General features: G+C 40.7%; 1 protein-coding gene across 2 annotated transcripts in view; it reads right to left on the bottom strand.

Annotated features, from left to right (window-relative positions):
- Positions 1-801: 801 nt before the first annotated feature.
- The window catches only part of LOC141131537 (proto-oncogene Mas-like), a 58,118-nt gene continuing 39,463 nt past the window's right edge, over positions 802-19,456 (bottom strand). For both annotated transcript variants that reach the window (XM_073618919.1, XM_073618920.1), the window contains one exon: positions 802-16,048. In XM_073618919.1, the coding sequence (XP_073475020.1) occupies positions 15,028-15,975 (948 nt within the window). In that variant the 5' untranslated portion in view covers positions 15,976-16,048 and the 3' untranslated portion in view covers positions 802-15,027. The remainder of the gene's footprint in view (positions 16,049-19,456) is intronic.

The raw sequence follows: 19,456 nt of genomic DNA, 5'->3' as shown, positions 1-19,456 counted from the left end.
GGGTGGCTTCTGGGACTATAGCCCCGAATCTGGGGCCCATAGCCCAGAGTCTCTTACAGGGGGCGGATTCAGGGGGGGAATGGGGCAATTGAAATTAGCAGGACGGTGAGAGGGCTCGGCAGGTGAGCAGATGGGCAGACAGTCTAGGTACCCAAGAAAGTAGCATGTGGGCAGGACAGTGAGCGGGCCCAGCGGGCGGGCAATCCAGTGAGCAGACTGGCAGGCGAGAAGAGATATTGTCAGGGCTGGGCTCAGCCCTTCCTTCTCTGAGCTGGCCGCTCAGCTGTCGACTAATTGCCAGCTCCCATCTCTCTCCACAGTTACTCAGCTGTTGATGATCCTGCTCGTCAGTCCTACCTACTTAAGCCATCCAGTCCAGAGGAGCTCTGCCTTCGCCTTCACATCACAAGAAACTATCTCCTGCGTTCCTGTTTAAAGACTGTCTTTGCTGACATCCCTTCTGGCTCCAGATCCTGCTTGCTGTTCCACTACATTGATCCCTGACCTGGCTATGTTTTGACTACATTTCTTCTTTTTACTTTTATTATTAAACAAGTGTGATTTAACTGTACTTCTGTCTCGTTCTGATTTCATGGTTTCTGACAGATATGACATAATCTCTCACCGCCTGCCCTGCATCACTGCAGTTCCACCCTCACTGTGCAGCCGCGGGCAGCAGAGAGATTACATCATCTCTCACTGCCCGCCCTCACTCTGGGACACCTTAATTAAAAAAGGAAATTCCCCTAATTGGATTTTTCCGGCACTTGCACAAGAAATTGTATAGATTGTGATCTCATATAAGAGTAAAAACAATATTTTTATTTAAAGATTATAAAAACAAGACATTCCAAGCAACGGAAACATATATAATACATATAATTCAAAAACAGTACTGATTCTATTCAACTAGACAATGATATTCCTACAGTCGGGGCTTTTTAGGCCCATTAATTATATTCCACTACACGGTGGTATTTAGACGATGGAAACTCTTTGCCAGCCCAACGCGTTTCGGGATATATTAAAATTCAGTCCTTCTTCAGGGGCTTAATTGGAAAGAGGAATTCATCTGAATTAATTAAGAAAATGTAATAGGTAAATTACCATATATATTTTTGTGTCAATATCTAACTGTATAGGTTGATCAATTGATCACCTACCTGTGATGTTGACGTTGCTTGTTTTAGAACCAATGATAAAAAGGAAGAACGGAAGTATTTGAAAATATGATAACAGATGGTTATGATTTTTATATATATGAAGTGCTGTTCTCTGGATAGTTCATCGATATGTTTCAATCCCTCAAATTGTGGATATGCAAAGTTAACTTTACACCTACCCTGTCCGTCCTGGATGCGTGCTGGCCGCAGCGGTACACTGGAGCAAAAACAGGGAAGAAGGCAAACCTATGGATAGAATTTAAATATAGATTCTCTTTAAAAATAAAAATTTATTCAGAGTAGCTGATTGTGAAGAGAAAAAAAAAAAAAAAAAAAATAAAAAAATATATAATATTGTATGAACATATATGCATGAATGCATAGTATGCACAAAGGCGTATACGCACAAAAAATTCAAATGGGCCATTGTTGTTGCATCCTAGGAGTGGAAATGTAAAAGATAATAATAAGAACTAATAAAGAGGAAAGACCTCTAGAGTGTTGCTGCATTGAAGTCTTTTTTATTGTCCTAAAAACAAATAGTAGTATTACCTATGGTATTCCTACACATAGGTCTTCTAAATGTTTTAAGGGCGTTATTACATAATTATAATTAGGGCAAAACAATGTGTAAATATAGTAATAAAGTATATCCATATGTAAAGATTGTTCAATAGCAGAAGCAGTATAGACAAAACGATTGCCTTGCATAGCTTGTAGAGATAATTAACATATCGTTCCACAATGTGCACCTAAATTGCACCTAAAAATATACCTAAATGAATCAGGGAGCAGTCAATGTTAGTAGGAAGCAAAGCTTAAGTATATGGTTGTAGATGAAGAAAAATAAATAAAATAATTCATTGCAGTAGAATAGTAAAAAATAATAATACCTGTAGTTGAGTGTTTTAGAGTTTTAGCCAGCCACAGATCCCAGCATCCGACAGACACGGTGTCTGGGCTGGGAATGAATGAAGCTGGCTTTTAAAGTAAGATGAGCTCCCATCAGCTGGCGCGATAATCGCGCCCAGCTGATAAGTGGAACTCATCAGCTGGAGAGCCTTCCTATTGCTCCCTGGGACAGGGATGCGCGGCGCTGCCCCTACCGCGCACGCGCGAGCGCAGCTACGTTGGGACGGCGTCACGCACCTCCATCCCACCGGCACGGAATGCCTCACCGGCGGACTGCGCATGTCCGCCGGAGTGGCAATATGGAGGAGAGAGGGCGTGATGTTAAGTCGCCCTGATAACCTCCCAAAGCGCCGCCCAGACCAACATTCTGGGCGGCTTTCCGTGCCGGGTGACCGCCGAAGCAACACGCACCCAAAGCCGGACAGTAGAGGGCAGACATAAAGGGGCATATTTGTCATCATTTCCAAAATAATATGTGTATCTTATGGTATAAAATAAAGTATAAATATTTCGATGTAATAAACAAGGAGCAACAGAGATATCAGCACGACACATATTTTTCAGTTAGAAATCATCATATATTCATAAAGTGACATTATGAGGTGGGCAAAAGACTGGCACTACAGATATTTGTTTCTAAAAGAACATGAGGTAATAGATATAGAAGGAAAATACATTCCATAAATCTCTGTTGATTGCAACAGACTATGCTTGATTAGATATTAAACAGTATATAATGAGTGATACAGATGTAATTGCTAATTCGAATTCTACATAACAGTAATAGACAATTAATGTTAGTAAGTAAACTGATACAGCTCAAGGGTCATCTCACGAGTTTACAGCATAGGTGTTAGATACATATTATTACATGGTACTCACATGAAATCATATTACGAGAGACCTAAGCATCTGAGGGGACGACTAGAACAAGACCCCGATACATATCAAATGTTTCATATATCATTCCTAAAAGATTGTGAGAAATCCTCTATTAGAGTAAATTATATCTTATTTTTCCATTCCACCGGAGTTAAACCCTTCTAGAAATGGTTTAAAACATATAGCCTCATTAAGGCCTGGAGGCGAGGTAGCTTTTAATAAATAGATCCATTTAAGCTCTTTCTGGAGCAAGATCTTGTTCCAGTCGCCCCCCCTAGGGCTCGGGTGCACCCGATCTAAGATTAAAAATCTGACTTTGGGAAATTTGCCCCCATGTACTAGGGCAACATGGCGACCCAGGGGAAGCTCAGGATCGGAAGTTTGCATGGACACTATGTGTCTGTATGCTCTTTTCCAAAATTCTTGTTTTGTTTTCCCTATATAAAAACAACCGCAGTTGCACTGGAGTAGATAAACCACTCCAGTGGTTCTGCAGTTAGCAAAATGTTTCGGATATAATTTCCTTCCATTGGGGAGGATAGGGTTCTTCTGTGTGAACATATATGTACAATAACGGCAAGAGCCGCACATGAATGTTCCTTTATATTTACAGTGTACCTTTGTTGATTCATTTCTGAACTCACTGTTTGTTATCTTATCGCCAATAGATGTCGCTCTCCTAAATGTAAACTGGGGTTTACTTGGCACCAGGTGGCCCAAAGATGGATCATGGGTCAGTAGGTGCCAATATTTCTCAACTATTTTTTGTACTTGACGGTGTTGTTGATTGTATGTGGTTATAATACGAAGTGGATTGGTATCTTTTTGTCTAGGGGCCTGAAAGAGCGTATCTCTGGGTTTACTCATTACTCTTTTAAAAGATTTTTTCAGGGATTTATGTGTATATCCTCTTGCTAGTAATCTATTTCGTAAGTTCGCCGCTTCTTTCAGGAATGTATCATTATCAGTACAATTTCGTTTGATTCGAAGAAATTGTGAGTACGGTATAGAGTCTATGAGAGGCTGTGGATGGAAACTCGCAGCATGCAGTATAGTGTTTCCTGCAGTGCTTTTTCTAAACAGTTTAGTGGACAGTTTCCCTTGTTCTTTTCTATAGATTTCTATGTCCAAAAAAGTAATTTGATTTTGATCGAAGGACATAGTGAATGTTAGATTGAAGTCGTTTTTATTCATTCTTAACAAGCACTGCTCGAGCACATCCTGGGGGCCGTCCCAAATGATCAAGATATCGTCTATATATCGATACCAGCCCACAATGTGGCTGGTATATTGGGTAAGGCCATCATCAGAGAGGAAGGCTTTCTCCCACTCCCCCAGGTACAGGTTGGCATACGACGGGGCACAACATGTCCCCATCGCAACCCCCTGCACCTGGAGGTAGTGGGAGCCATTAAAGGTGAAGATGTTATGGGTAAGGATGTGCTCGAGCAGTGCGACAATGAATTCATTATAAATAGGGTCTAACTGTGGATTTTGTTGTAGTATGTGTCTGATTGCTGCGAGTCCACGTTCATGTGGTATCGAACTGTAGAGAGTTTCTACGTCGATTGTAACTAGGAGAGCTTGGTCTGGTACATATAGGAGATCCAAAATTTGTAGAAGATGAGTCGTGTCCCTTATATATGATGTTAGAGCAACTACGAAAGGTCTCAGGTATTCATCGACCAGCTTACTAGCATTGTCGCTAATCGAACCAATGCCTGAAATGATAGGCCTGCCAGGTGGATCTGTCAGGCTCTTATGTACTTTCGGGAGTATGTAAAATGTTGGGATCCTGGGAAAATTATTTCTTATAAATGTCCAGGTGGATTTATTGATTGTATTGTTCAAATACGCCGAGTCTATTAAGGTGTAGAATTCTCTATTATACTTCTCAGCAATGGAGGCCGGCATACGACGATACCAGTCTGCATTGTTGAGGATTTTGTTACAAATCTTAACATAGTGGTCATTATTTAGGACAACTATATTTCCTCCCTTGTCTGATGATTTAATCGTGATTTTAGTATTGTTAGCTAGGGAGATTAGTGCCTCAGATTCTTCTGGCCTTAGATTAAGGGGTCCCTTCATCTGTACTTTGAGTTTATCTAAATCACCATTGACGAGTTTCAGAAAGGCTGCTGCATTCGGGCACGTACTCGGTGGCGGACACATATCGGATTTTTTCTTAAGTTTAGATATTATTGGATAGGAACAATCGGCCATATCTAGTTTTTCTACTGATTCCAAAATTTGAGGAAGATCTATTCGATCGATTAGATCAGTTGTATCACTCTCCTCAAGGAGGGTGATTAATTGGTCCAAAGCTTGATTTTCTTGGAGAGTGTATTTGGATGTAGTGTCCTGTTTTTGATAAAGTTTTTTAAGAATCACTTTACGAATAAATAACTGAAGATCACTCTGGGACACCAGGGACACAATCGCTGGCAAGTGACAATCTGCATCTTGTGTCAAGTGACAATCTGCCTCTTGTGGCAAGTGACGTGGCAAGTGACAATCTGCATCTTGTGGCAAGTGACAATCTGCATCTTGTGGCAAGTGACATGGCAAGTGACAATCTGCATCTTGTGGCAAGTGACAATCCGCATCCTGTGACAAGTGACTTTCTGCATCTTGTGGCAAGTGACAATCCGCATGTTGCGGCAGGTGACATGGCAAGTTACAATCCGCATCTGGTGGCAGGTGACATGGCAAATGACAATCCGCATCTTGTGGCAAGTAACATGGCAAGTGACAAGCTGCATCTGGTGGCAGGTGACAGTGGCAAGTGACAAGCTGCATCTGGTGGCAGGTGACATGGCAAGTGACAAGCTGCATTTGGTGGCATGTGACAGTGGAAATTGGCACACTCAGGGCTCCCATTGGTGAGTTGAACTATTTCATTTTATATTACAGTGTATTCATAGAAATAATGCACTTTAATCATCCTGATACTATAACAACCATGGTGACGTGATACCAACCATGGGCCATGCCAAAAAGGTTGGGAACTGCTGCTGTAGAACCTGATGTAAGGGGGGGCTCTCTGGGGACCCCAATGTAAGGGGGGGGCTCTCTGGGGACCCTGATGTAAGTTGGGGAGCTCTCTGGGGACCCTGATGTAAGTAGGGGGAGCTCTATGGGGATCCTCATGTAAGGGGGAGGTTCTCTGTGGATCCTAATGTAAGTGGGGGGGCTTCCTGGGGACCCTGATCTAAAGGGGGGGCTCTCTGGAGACCCTGATGTAAGTAGGGAGGCTCTCTGGGGACCCTGATGTAATGAGGAGGGCTCTGGGGACCCTGATTTAAGTGGGGGGTTCTCTGGGGACCCTGATGTATACTTGTGTATGCCCATCCAAGTTTATGACTTTCTTTACTTCACTGTTGTGGGCTATAGCCCTAGATCTTTTGTAGACCTAGCAACGCCCCGGCCTGAATGAGTATATCTGACATGAACAACTTGTTTTATTTGCCATGACTGCAAATAAATGTTTAGCTGTTTAGCATTTCATTGTTATATCTTCAGTGATACAGAAAATGTCATGTACAGGAAACATGATCATTATCACTATGTCTCACCAGTGAAAGGTGATTTGTGCGCCACCCTGTGGAATAACATGTTTTATTGCATTGTTTTACCATTATTGTCAAGACAGTCTTTTTCAACAGTTAAAAAACAAAGAATAGTGTGCGTAGTTGTCGATTATTCTATGACACCGAACATCCATCATCTGTTATTGTTCTTGCTGTTTTGAATCAAATGAATAATGAAATGCGAAAGCTGATTGGTTCTTGTAAGTTACTGCAACTGTTTTATTAATTAACCCCTAAGTATATGTAAACACAATCGTTAAAATCTCACATGTTTAACATGTTAATATCATTTCAGTAGTAATTTTCAATATTTTTAAATTACACCTTTCATCAAAATAAAAGTTGGTGATCCTGCCATAATGGTCCTTGTTCAGGCACGTTCTATTATAGGATGACAGTGCTCTGTCTCTTTCTACCTGTTGTGTTCTTGCATTGCCACCATGTCACAGAGGCTTCAAATGGAAGCTAAAAGTCTCTTTTTTAATACACGTTATGCAGACATTGTACAATGTCACCATAAATAAACCTGAGAAAAGTCATGCGTCTTTACTGAGGTGCATGCATGTAGACAGGACGTGCGTGCAAAGAGGCTACAGGGGATCAGCAGCACATAGATGCAAAAAGTTATGAGAAAAGTTGAAAATTTACAAATAAACAAAGTGTTTATGATACCTGGTATTCTGGCAAACTTAAAGCTATTCAGTTAGTATTTATCTACCTTTTTTTTTTTATATATATATCATACTGTAGAGTATAAGATTTCCTATCATTTGAGCCCAGTCTTGCCACACAGAGTTAATCCATCTCTGAGCAATCCTCTTATTGTTCAGTGAGAAAAATCTTGACAAAATGAGAAAAACTTTGTCAAATCCCCCCCTTGCTGTGAGTGACAGCCTAAGACACATGCATTATTTTTTAATTCTCTCCCCCACTCCTTTCTACAGCAGCTCTGCAAGGATTGGCTGTTCCACACCTCACCATGATGGCATGCTGAAGTCATGTGGTTACTTTCCTGTCTTTTCACTGGATGTTAGAGATCATAGCAGAAGTTCAGCAGAAGTTCAGTGTAAGAAATACACAGGAGAAAATGAATATTGACAAGGGGAGTTTAGAGGTGGGCGGGGAGTCTACTGATATCACGACTCCACCCACCGAGCTTCAGACAACAGACCCGCCCACAGAATATGCAGTTTTTCGGGTCTAATAACAGACAGAGGGGAGACATTCGACAGGTAAAGATACATGCAGGAGGCATGTATATCCTTATAGATAACCCCTATGGCAGTAGTTTAGAAAGGATAACATTGGATTTACATCCACTTTAATGCTAAAGTTTAGCCAAAAAAAAAAAATTCTCTACCACTTTAGTTACATTACTTATGTAATGAACTAATGAAATATGTGTCATGGTGTGCAGGCTGCACACTATAATGAAGTATGCCCCACTGTGTGCAGGTTGCTGGATTCTGTAGAAATCTTCACTGCAGGGCTGCCCTGTCCTCTTCCTGCTGCTGAACTTCCAGCCCTGCAATTGTTAACAGCTTCAGGTCTCAGGGCTCTGACTCTCTCCCGGTCACAGATCACATTTTTTTTTCTCAGTGGAGGAGGAAGGAGGGGATGTGTCCCTGTCATCTTCTTTAGTGCAGCAGAGCCTGGAGACCTGAAGCTGGAACCTGGTGACCCGAAGCTGGTAACCCCCAGAGTGCTGGAACTTCAGCAGCAGGAAGAGGACAGGGCAGCCCTGCAGTGAAGATTTCTTCAGCAGCCTGTAAATTCTGAGACCTACTTCATTGCAAGTAAGTATTGTAACTAATGCTGTAAAGATTTTGTTTTTAACTAAGCTTTAGCTTTAACCTGAGAGTGGAAAATAGGAGAGCTACTACCAAACCTCACTTGTTATTTTTAAAGCTACAAGCTTCGGCACTGAGATCTTGAGCCCGGCTTTGCGATCCAGTGAGTCACTAACCAGGAACAAGTCTCAGGTCTCTTGCAGTGTAAGTGCAGGTTTGCTAGGATCAGGGGACAGTGCCGGGGCCTGCAGCTTTGAAAATATCTGAGTAATGGCAGCTTTTCTATCCGTATAGGTTACCTAAAAATAATTTTGTGATCATTTTCTTCAGTTAACAGAGTAAAGAAAATATATCATAAATATTAAACATTAAATGTACAGAGATAAGTGATTCCCATTGTGATCAGACAACTGTAAAATGTGAACATAACCCGACATTTGTAATTCTGAATGGGTATTGGTACGCTCAATGGTCTGCTGGCTTCTTAGACACCTATAAAACATTATTCTGCAATCATTTATGCATCGATCCCTTCCTTCCAGATCTTAAAGCTGTTGTAAACCCTTACATATACACAGTGAAGCAACTGGTCTAATAACAAGACACAGAGCTAAAACAAATCCACCTATATAAGTTTATCTGCAGCCATCCCTCCTCTACATGTTTTCCAAGTGTACAGTTTACACAGCATTTCTGATCGTCAAAAGGCAGGGGTTGGGGATCTGATGTCACACACTGCACAGTATAGAGCAGGGAGCTGAGTGTAATCTGATATCTGAGTGGAGGGAATGGACACCCCCAATCATCACAATCTGATAGAGAAACATGAACAACGTAGGCTGGAGCTCCCCTCCCCCATACTCATGGATACCCCAGATATGACACAACCTGTCAAACTCATGAAGATAGCAGAAAAATATGGGTGGCCTCTAAGAGCAGTGTCAATAAGTATGTATGTTAAAACGAGGGTTGTACCATCATCCAAGACTTAATGAAATGAGGGGTTGAAATAAGGGGGAGATTAACAAGTCAAGGGGCTGGAGTCTGGGTGAAATAAAGTGCATTAATCTCCCCCATTCGCAGCGGGAGACTCTACTGGTGACGCCTTGTGCTGTGTGCACACCAGGACTTGGGTAAGCAGCCTTACATCCATTTTCTCCCCTTGTGTAAACATATATTTTGCTGAACTGTATGTATATATATATATATATATATATAATGTGTGTATATGATTGACTATATTGCCATTGATCTTGTGTTGATTAAATTGCAGATGTTTTTCCCGATGAGGCGGCCCAGTCCGCAAAACTAGTTGAAACACTGTCCATGACCAAGTCACCTATGTTTTTAATTTACGACTGACTTTCTTTGTCATGTATTATGTATTAATAAACTTTTCTAAATTTTATATGATTGTCTACATATTCAATTGTATCATTTTTGCATTGTACCAAGATAGTCCACTTGCTCCCCTTCTTTCTTTGTTGAGCCCTGGTTGGGGACCAGGCTCCCAAACCCCTTATTTCATGAAGATAGCAGTGGAAAGAAACAGCAGAGAGGAATCACACTATGTGCTTTTGGTGGAGGAAAGTATACAATATACAGGTATATGCTTTGTTCATTTTTCATTTCAGAGGTTTGCAGCCACTTTATTGACTTTTTCACCCTCTACCACCTGGATTGCACAGTAACTGATTCTACGTTATGAAGGATCTATCATGGGAACATAACACCAGGGTTTAGATATGAGATATCCCTGGAAAATAGGCTTAAAGTGCCTTGAAAAAGTATTCACACCCCTTGAAATTTTCTACATTTTGTTACAACCAAAAACATAAATCTATTTTATTGGAATTTTATTTGATAGACCAACACAAAGTGGCACATAATTGTGAAGTGGAAGGAAAATGATAAATGTTTTTCAAAACTTTTTATAAATAAAAATGTGAAAAGTGTTGTGTGCACTTGTATTCAGCCCCTTTTGGGGATGTCTCTACCAGCTTTGCACATCTAGAGAGTGAAATTTTTGCCCATTCTTCTTTGCCAAATAGCTCAAGCTCTGTCAGATTGGATGGAGAGCATCTGTGCACAGCAATTTTTTAGTCTTGCCACAGATTCTCAATTGGATTTAGGTCTGGACTTTGACTGGGCCATTCTAACACATGAATATGCCTTGCTCTAAACCATTCCATTGTAGCTCTGGTTGTACGTTTAGGGTCATTGTCCTGCTGGAAGGTGAACCTCTGCCCCAGTCTCAAGTCTTTTGAAGACTCTTAACAGGTTTTCTTCTAATGCCGTGTACACACGAGCGGACTTTACGGCAGACTTTGGCCGACGGACTTTACGACGGACTTTCTGAATGAACGGACTTGCCTACACACAATCAACGTCCGTCGAATTTGTACGTGATGACGTACAACCGGACTAAAATAAGGAAGTTCATAGCCAGTAGCCAATAGCTGCCCTAGCGTGGCTTTTTGTCCGTCTAACTAGCATACAGACGAGCGGACTTTTCGACCGGACTCGAGTCCGTGGGATAGATTTGAAACATGTTTCAAATCTAAGTCCGTCCAACTTTTGAGAAAACAAAGTCTGCTGGAGCCCACACACGATCGAATTGTCCGACGAAATCCCGTCCGCCGGGCAAAGTCTGCCGTAAAGTCCGCTCGTGTGTACACGGCATAAGATTGTCCTGTATTTGGCTCCATCCATCTTCCCATCAACTCTGACCGGCTTTCCCGTCCCTGCTGAAGAAAAGCATCCCCACAACATGATGTTGACACCACCATGTTTCATGGTGGTGATGGTGTATTCAGGGTGATGTGCAGTGTTAGTTTTCCGCCACACATAGCGCTTTGCTTTTAGGCCAAAACGTTAAATTTTGGTCTCATCTGACCAGAGCACCTTATTCCACATGTTTGCTGCGACCCCCACATAGCTTCTCACAAACTGCAAACGGGACTTTTTATGGCTTTCTTTCATAAAGGCAAGATTTGTGGAATGCATGATTAATAGTTGTCCTGTGGACAGATTCTCCCATCTGAGCTGTGGATCTCTGCAGCTCCTCCAGAGTTACCATGGGCCTCTTGGCTGCTTCTCTGATTAATGCTCTTCTTGCCCAGCCTGTCAGTGGACAGTGGACGGCCATGTCATTGTAAGTTTGCAGTTGTATCATACACTTTCCATTTTCGAATGATGGCTTGAACAGTGCTCCGTGAGACGTTCAAAGCTTGGGATAGTATTTTATAACCTAACCCTGCTTTAAACTTCTCCACAACTTTATCCCTGACATGCCTGGTGTGTTCCTTGGCCTTCATGATGCTGTTTGTTCACTAATGTTCTCTAACAAACCTCTGAGGGCTTCACAGAACAGCTGTATTTATACTGAGATTAATTTGCACACAGATGGACTCTATTTACTAATCAGGTGACTTCTGAAGGCAATTGGTTCCTCTAGATTTTAGTTAGGGGTATCAGAGTAAAGGGGGCTGAATACAAATGCACGCCACACTTTTCACATTTTTTTTTCTAAACAATTTTGAAAACCATTTATCATTTTCCTTCCACTTCACAATTATGTACCACTTTGTGTTGGTCTATCACATAGAATCCCAATAAAATACATTTACGTTTTTGGTTGGGAATTCTATGCTCAGAAATATAAGAAGCCAGCATGGCTGAGCTCACCAGCAACCATTCCATGCTTTTTAGATTTGGTTGATTATTTCTTTAACATGTATGCATATGAGGCTTTATTTTCATTTACAGTATATTTACATTCATAAATACAAGAGAAATCTGCTTCATTACAAACATTAAATAATAAAAGAAAAAAAATATTTTTTAAAAATAACATTGTACAACCAAAGAAATGATTTGGTATAAGAAGAGAGTGTGACAAAAAAGTATGCCTAGTTAAAAAAAAATCCTTCAAGTTGGGAGGTTTGTAGAATTATTAGAACTTCTGGTGCTACTTTGGTTGCTCTTGAATACTGTCCAAGCAAGGAAGCAAATGGTCATAGCTGGCATGTGTGTCTGGGAGATCTGGTGCCCTGACTGTAGGACTCCATATGTTAGGGACAGTGTTATGATATAAATAGAGATATTGAGAAGATTGCTAATATACAGTAGATTACAAGGGACAAATGTCTACCTTTCTTTGGGCCTTTCTTTGTTATACAAATGTGTACCAGTACTCAGGGGGGACAAGCCTCTTCAATGCTACCAACAGCCAATACAGACTTTACAGACCATCCCAATGGTTCTTGATTTGACTTCCAAGGCTTATGTACTGTAGTTTTTTTTTTTTTAGGAGAGGAAATAAACAAATATAACTAACCTTAAAGAAAATGAAGATGTTAGCAGGTCTAGTCACCACTTCATTCATTCCTATATTGTTATTAATTGTAAAAATGGAGGTGATATTTCTATGTCATAGTTGCTTTGTTGTGATTGGCCTGTGAGCCATAAGTAGACAGTTCATTTCTGATTTATAGTGTAGACAAAGCTACCATCTGACATATCTCTGCCTGAGCATAGGTATGTATTCTAGTACTACAAGAAAAGATACAAGGGGGTGCCAACTAAGTGCAATATTAGTGGGTATTTAATAAAATAAAATGAACAGAAAGGCCCAGTACACAGACCCTTTACACCTTTCGGAAAATTATGTTTAAAGATGCATGCTCCATCTCGTCTAATTTCAATCATCTATACCAGGGATCCTCAAACTCCAGCCCTCCAGCTGTTGCTGAACTCCACGTCCCATGAGGCATTGCAAAACTTTGACATTCACAGACATGACTAGGCATGATGGGAATTGTAGTTCCTGAACAACTGGAGGGCCGTAGTTTGAAGACCCCTGATCCATACTCTTACTTTTGCTGTCTTCCTCAACTCCAAGAGTGCCATATTATATGTGGGAAAGTTGGGGAGTCAAATTCCAGTCAAAGTCAAAAGACATTATGAAAGCATTTATGTGGACACATAAAATGTCCACAGCCAGTAGGGCACAAGATTTTTTTTTTAACTAATAACAAGATGGTATCAACACCCAGTTAGATTGCACAGAATATTTCCTCAAAAGTCGGGAGGGAGGGAAAAGAGAGAGAGTGATATCTTTTCTTTTGGGTTTTTTCTTCCCCCTCCCTGGTGGTTGGTCAGGGGTTTGTTTTAAGTAGGGAGAGTTGTCACAAGAAATCTCTTTATTTGAGATTTTAAGTATATAGGCGGGCTGGGGTACTCAGGAATAGAGACTCGTTTTTTTTTACATGATTATGTGAATGATGTGTTTGTGTTAATTTTGATGTAAAACTTTAATAAAAAACATAATTTCTAAGAAAAAGGAACAGACAAAAGGTAAAATCAAGAAAAGCTTATCTGGAACCATATAGGTGGAGTGTGGCTGGTCTGCCTGGATGTAACATCCAACAGCATGTCTGTCAATAGAGAAGCTGGCGTATGGCGATCTTAGAGGTAGGAAAAACCACCCTGGAGCACAGTACCCAGATGTGACGTCACGTGGCAGGCTGGCCGCTTGCCATGGTAGCGTGTTTCAGAGCTTACAGTCCATGTAAAACTGAAAAACTATCCCGGGTGACCTCTCTACAGCTCCATGCAGCCTGTCCGACCAGGTCTAATATTGCACTTAGTTGGTGCCCCCTTGTGACTTTTCTTGTGTTTCTAGAGATTTGTTCCTGTCTCAGGTGGACCTGCCTACTGAAGCACTACTTATACTAATTTGTGGAATTCTATGAACTTGAGATATATAATAAGTGGATCCGTATATTCTTGGACTTTGCACTGCTGGGGCTAAATATGTGAACAGGGTCTATAATCCATTTCTTGCACCATAAATATACTTCTGTACATACTTTATGTATTCTAGTACAGTACTATAATGCCATTTACTTCCACTACTCCATGACCACTCAACGTTTACTGATAGCTGGACATTTTATGATGACTTGGGACTCCTGCTATCCATTATTTGTATTTCAGGTCCATCAAACCTATAAAACAAACTTATTTACTTGAATAAGATAACAAAGATTCTCAGTTGAGATCTGAAGAGTCCTACTTTGAGTATTTTAATCTAGTCCCCTCCTTAATATCCACAGAGTTGTAAATTGTGATCAGCTCTTAAAGCTTTAGTCAAACATTTCAACAAATGTAAAACTTTGTAGAAGCCAAGCAGAGTGTTGCCTGAGAAGTGTACCGTCTTGCTTTAGATTGGCTGGGCTTATTTTCTTCAAGTAAAATGTCAGAAAAAGCAGAGTTTTGCAATAGGCACACTGGAGAGGCATGTGGAGTTTCCAACCTGGGGCACTGCCGTTGTGTATCTCAAACTTTTTTTTATGTTATGTGATTTAGGTCTATAAGTATCATAGGTGCCACTATTGTGAGCAAACTGCTAAGCTGCAGTCATTATCTAGATTTAAAGAATGATAATAACCACAAGAATTTCTTAAAGGATCAAGTTAATGAACAGCCCAGCTTATGTTAATAATCATGTTCCAAGGAAAATATTTTTATAAAAGATCATATATCTCCCTTACATAGATCTCTTATATCATTTATATTTGTTAATCGAGACAAATAAGGGATTTCTGAGTTCTTGCAGGATAAATTCCAAAATGTTGAGGACAATCCTCCTAATATTGGCCAGAAATAGACTTTGTTATGGCTCTATTTCATGCTAGTGCTAGTCCCGAGAGATGACTGTTCAGTGTCATCATCCTTAAACACTCTAGTAAGGGCTTCATTGACTGAACCCCCAAACCTCTTTTTCTTGTGCCTACCCACAAAAAAATATATGAAAGGATTGGCACCGCTATTGAAAACAGTACAGTATGTACTAGTGAAGAAGAAGGCCAAGGCAGACATTTTGTTTGTAAATGACTTAAAGAAGAGTAAAGACCATAGCAATCTGATTGGTGCCACAGAGATGAGAAAAACCATAACAGTGAGTATTATGGCGATGTAAATTTTTGGAGGTCTTGATTTTTTAGATGTGGATTTGACAATATAGATTAAGATAAAACTAGACAAGAGCATCAAAGGAATGATGAAAACAAATGTAACAACGGTAGAAAAGACTTGGACTCCGATGCATTCCTTAGACATGCTTTGAAAAGAATCTGGAGGACAAACAAAATTATCAAGAAGGGAGAAGAGGCCACCCAATAGCCAGATAAAGCCACAGGTGAAGGATGATAAATGCTTGGGCCGGTAACATTTATACCATATGGGGAAAAGGACAGAAAGGCATCTCTCAACACTTATTGAGGTCAGGAAGAGCATACTTGCTGCATATCCAAAGTCATACATCACTTCTAGAGCAAAGATCACTGTAGGACTTTGGGAATGGCGACTCACCATTTGGGAAACCATTAAGAGCATCACAACGGCAACAAAGAGAAGGTAAATGAAGTCAGCAATGGCGAGGTTGAGAATATACACAGTGTACTTGGTCCTCTTTATCTTAAATGAAAGGATCCAGATAACAACTGCATTTCCTAACAATCCAAACAAGCAGAAAAGAGCAGCAAAACTGGCGACAATGGAATACGTCACTAGGATACTTGTATCAGGTGAGTTGCTGCTGTTTGATGAGCTGTTTTCCACTTGGGCCATAATGGCTAGATTCACAGAAGAAATTCTTCCACAAGCAACACGTATGTTTTTCTCTGCTTCAAGGTTGTCACTCCTATAAAAGAAACAAGTTGGTTCAATTATTGATTAGAAGACACACCTAAAGTGCATGTATAGACAAACATTTTTAATCAGATTTTGATGAGTAGGTTTGGGTTAAAGTGTATCAAACACCCAGCCAACAATATAATATACTGCGGCTTATCAATCGTTAGATGTGGTGGCTGCATTCCTTTTTTTTTCCCCCTCTGTTTTCACCTGGTGATCTGGCCAGTAACACACCTCCTATATTAGAGTGCCTCCACTCTGGATGAAGGAGAACAGGGGGCGCATTTGGACAGCAGCATTGTCAGTCTGGGGGGAGTGTTAGGTGCACTAGCAAATTTAAATACACTAACAAACTGAAGCCAGTCTCCAGCTAATATTTTATAAGCAGTTACAACAAACTGTTTTTTTTTCTCCGTTTCGAATGAAAGTTTTACATAAATAAATAAAAGCTGATCATTGTAAGCACCCTTGTCCATAGTAAATGGATACATCTGCAAGAGAGCTTGTTCTTTTGAAAACTGAGAGACATACTGGCAGGATCACCAAGTGACAATAGAAGAAAGAAAGCCTGAAAAAATAAAACAAATGCAGCCATAACATCTAAGAATTAGTAAGCTGCAATGTAATAAATGCTTGCTTTTGAGTTTAATATTGCTTTAAAACAGAAGTCAATTTTACTTTGCTGTTGTATCCTGGTAGGAAGATTTTTCTTTACTTCCTGTCTTGGAGAGGCCAGATGGTGAGAAGTAATTTCTAAAAAGTGAGAGAATCTACTTCCCAAGCAGGAAGACGTGTCCTCATTTGGACCCCCCCCAACCCCCTCTTGTTCCCCTCACTTTCTGTCTCAGTAACAATGATCATCAAAGTAACAGAAAGGGTGAAAGTGCCAGCAATAAAAATTTGCCAAAAGTTCTAACCCTTTTGTTTAGCTAAAGCCAAGCTGCAGTTTGTAGAAACATACATGTGTTCAAAGTTCCCAACTCAATGCAGCTTAACAAATTTTCTGGTACAGTATTTAAAGGAAACATTCAGTCAAAAATAACATGATAAAAATAAATAGCTCATCAAACGATAACATAACAAAACCAGCTTTAGGCCTCACGCACACTGGATGTTATAAAAAAGCCAGTAGCGAAAGCTGTAGCTGTAGAATGAGTTTTTCAGCGCTTTTGCAGTAGCGTTTTTCAGCGTTGTAGTGTTTTTTAACAAAATTATACTTCCACAAAAGCTTATGGCTCAAAAAACGCTGATAAATGCTGAATAGCTGCGTTTTTTTGGCTTTTTTAAGCTGTTTCAGCTTTTTTCAGAGTTAGAGCATTTTTACCACTGAAAAACTCCTCTCAAAACCCACTAGGTCTGGGTTTTTTTTCCCCGCACTAGATGTCTGCCACTAGATGTCCTCAGTTTGACATCCATCATTATTTGGCCTACTTCCGCTGAGCTGGACATAACACGGATCTACACAGATACTATGGAGCCTTGGGGTGTGAATGAAGCTCTGTTAAGGAGGTTATTTTCTGTAAACACAAATATGTGCGCATAAAAAGAAAACACGGATCCGATACTATATAAATTGGTTACAGGAAAGAAAATCGCACCATCTATGGCCGGCCTAAAAGTTTTAAAATGTGACTTCTCCATTAAATGTAATGAGGGGGACGTCATCCTCTCCTAATGCTTTCTATTGGGACAAATTGCCTTGAACTTTTTGAGAAATGCTTGTAGACAGCCATGATCCCATTCGCCTAAGAAAAGTCCAAAAGGTAAAAAACATTTTTTTAAAAAATTTTGGTTTAGGTATGTTGTGTGAATGAAAACGCATAACAACCACATTGTGGCTTTTTCTCACCATCTTGTGGCCAAATGTGGTATTTTCCATTTTAAATAAAAAAACATCCAGCCAGCACAGGAAATAGCCCTATAACGAATGTATTTGAATAGCAACATTTTTTTTATAAACAGACCCCTAAAAGTTGCAGAGGTTACTGTTAAAGCAGATCCGGAGCCACTGTGAAGTCAACAAGTAAAAAGAAACACTGATGTGATAGGAGTCTTCAAGACTGCAGGATAGTACCTAGTATGAAAATTCCCCTTGCTTTTACTGAGCAGAAAGACCTATTTGTGTGGCTGTCTTAGCAGTGTAGATTTATTGCCCTCATTCTGAAATGAACCCTGTATGCCTAATGCAGTCTTTTTCTGGCTGTAAAGAAAATCCCAGCGCATCCACCTTATCCCAGCTTAAAACTGACAACACAGCTGAGGTTTGTAGTTCTACAAAATAATACCACTGTTTAAAAATGTGTATATCAAGGTATAGAGTAATTATGTGCAGGAGCATTAACGATTACAGTATCTCATTATATAAAATATTGTTATTATTGCTGCTCCAACTTTTTGTCATCTTGTTTTCTCATTTACTGACTTACTACCAGGTGATCTACTTTAGCAGTTGCTTGGTAAACAAAAAAAAGGCTGTTCAGCTACTGAGGACAGAGCAGTTAGATGGAAAATGAAGGCTCACATTAAAGTGTTACTAAACCCACAACAGTAAAATCAGTCTGTATATGCAGTAAAGCATGCTTGTTATACTCACTGTGGAATCTAAGGGGTTAATCCTGCACATTGTGTAAAAAGACTGTTTGATCGTTTCTTCTCTGATCCTCCCCTTCTTCCACTGTCCCAAAACCATCTCCTTATAGAACAGAGCCTTGGGGACAACTGCATATGCTCAGTGCTCAGTTTGGTGTGTATTGCTAGAGAGTTTTTATTTTCTTGGGAAGGTGCATGTGATCAGCACAGGGCCAATCAGCACTGTCCAGATAGAGGGTCAGGGGTCCTGCCAATGGCATCCCTAGGGGGGAGCAGAGGGGGCCCTGACCCCCCCCAACATTATGCTGTGCCCCACCATGTGTCCCCCCCCCCAATTAAAAAAAATATATATATTTTTTTTTTTACAAAAAGGCAATGCATTCGTAGCAGATGCGCCACATCTTACTCGGGCTGCCGCTGGAGTAACACAGTCTCTATTGAGAGGGAGAGCGTCCCCAGTCAGCTCCTGCAGGTGATTCCTCCGCCCCAGCTCGCTGACACTGCATAATGTGAGTGCTCACACAACCACGGCCTCTTGATCTGCTCCTTCTCCTGCATCCTCATTGGCAGGGAGAAAAGCGAGTTGCAGGAAGGACTCCACCAGGACTCTCAGTTACTGAAAAAACAGACTGATTTCTCCCGTCCTTAGGACAGGAGAACCAGCCTATAAATTCCAAGAGATGCCAGACCAGCGCTGTCAATAGCAGATGCAGGACGGCAAGAGGAGGCTGGGGAACCCCACAGTAGCAGAACACCAGGGCCCTGGTGGCAAGACAACATTTGCAACCCTGATAGTTCTCCCACTGCTTTGGACCCTTATATTTTC

The sequence above is a fragment of the Aquarana catesbeiana genome, linkage group LG03 (assembly GCF_042186555.1).
Source record: "Aquarana catesbeiana isolate 2022-GZ linkage group LG03, ASM4218655v1, whole genome shotgun sequence".
Lineage (NCBI taxonomy): Eukaryota > Metazoa > Chordata > Amphibia > Anura > Ranidae > Aquarana > Aquarana catesbeiana.
Note: the sequence above shows the minus strand (reverse complement) of the source record. Positions and strands in the feature narration are given on the sequence as shown.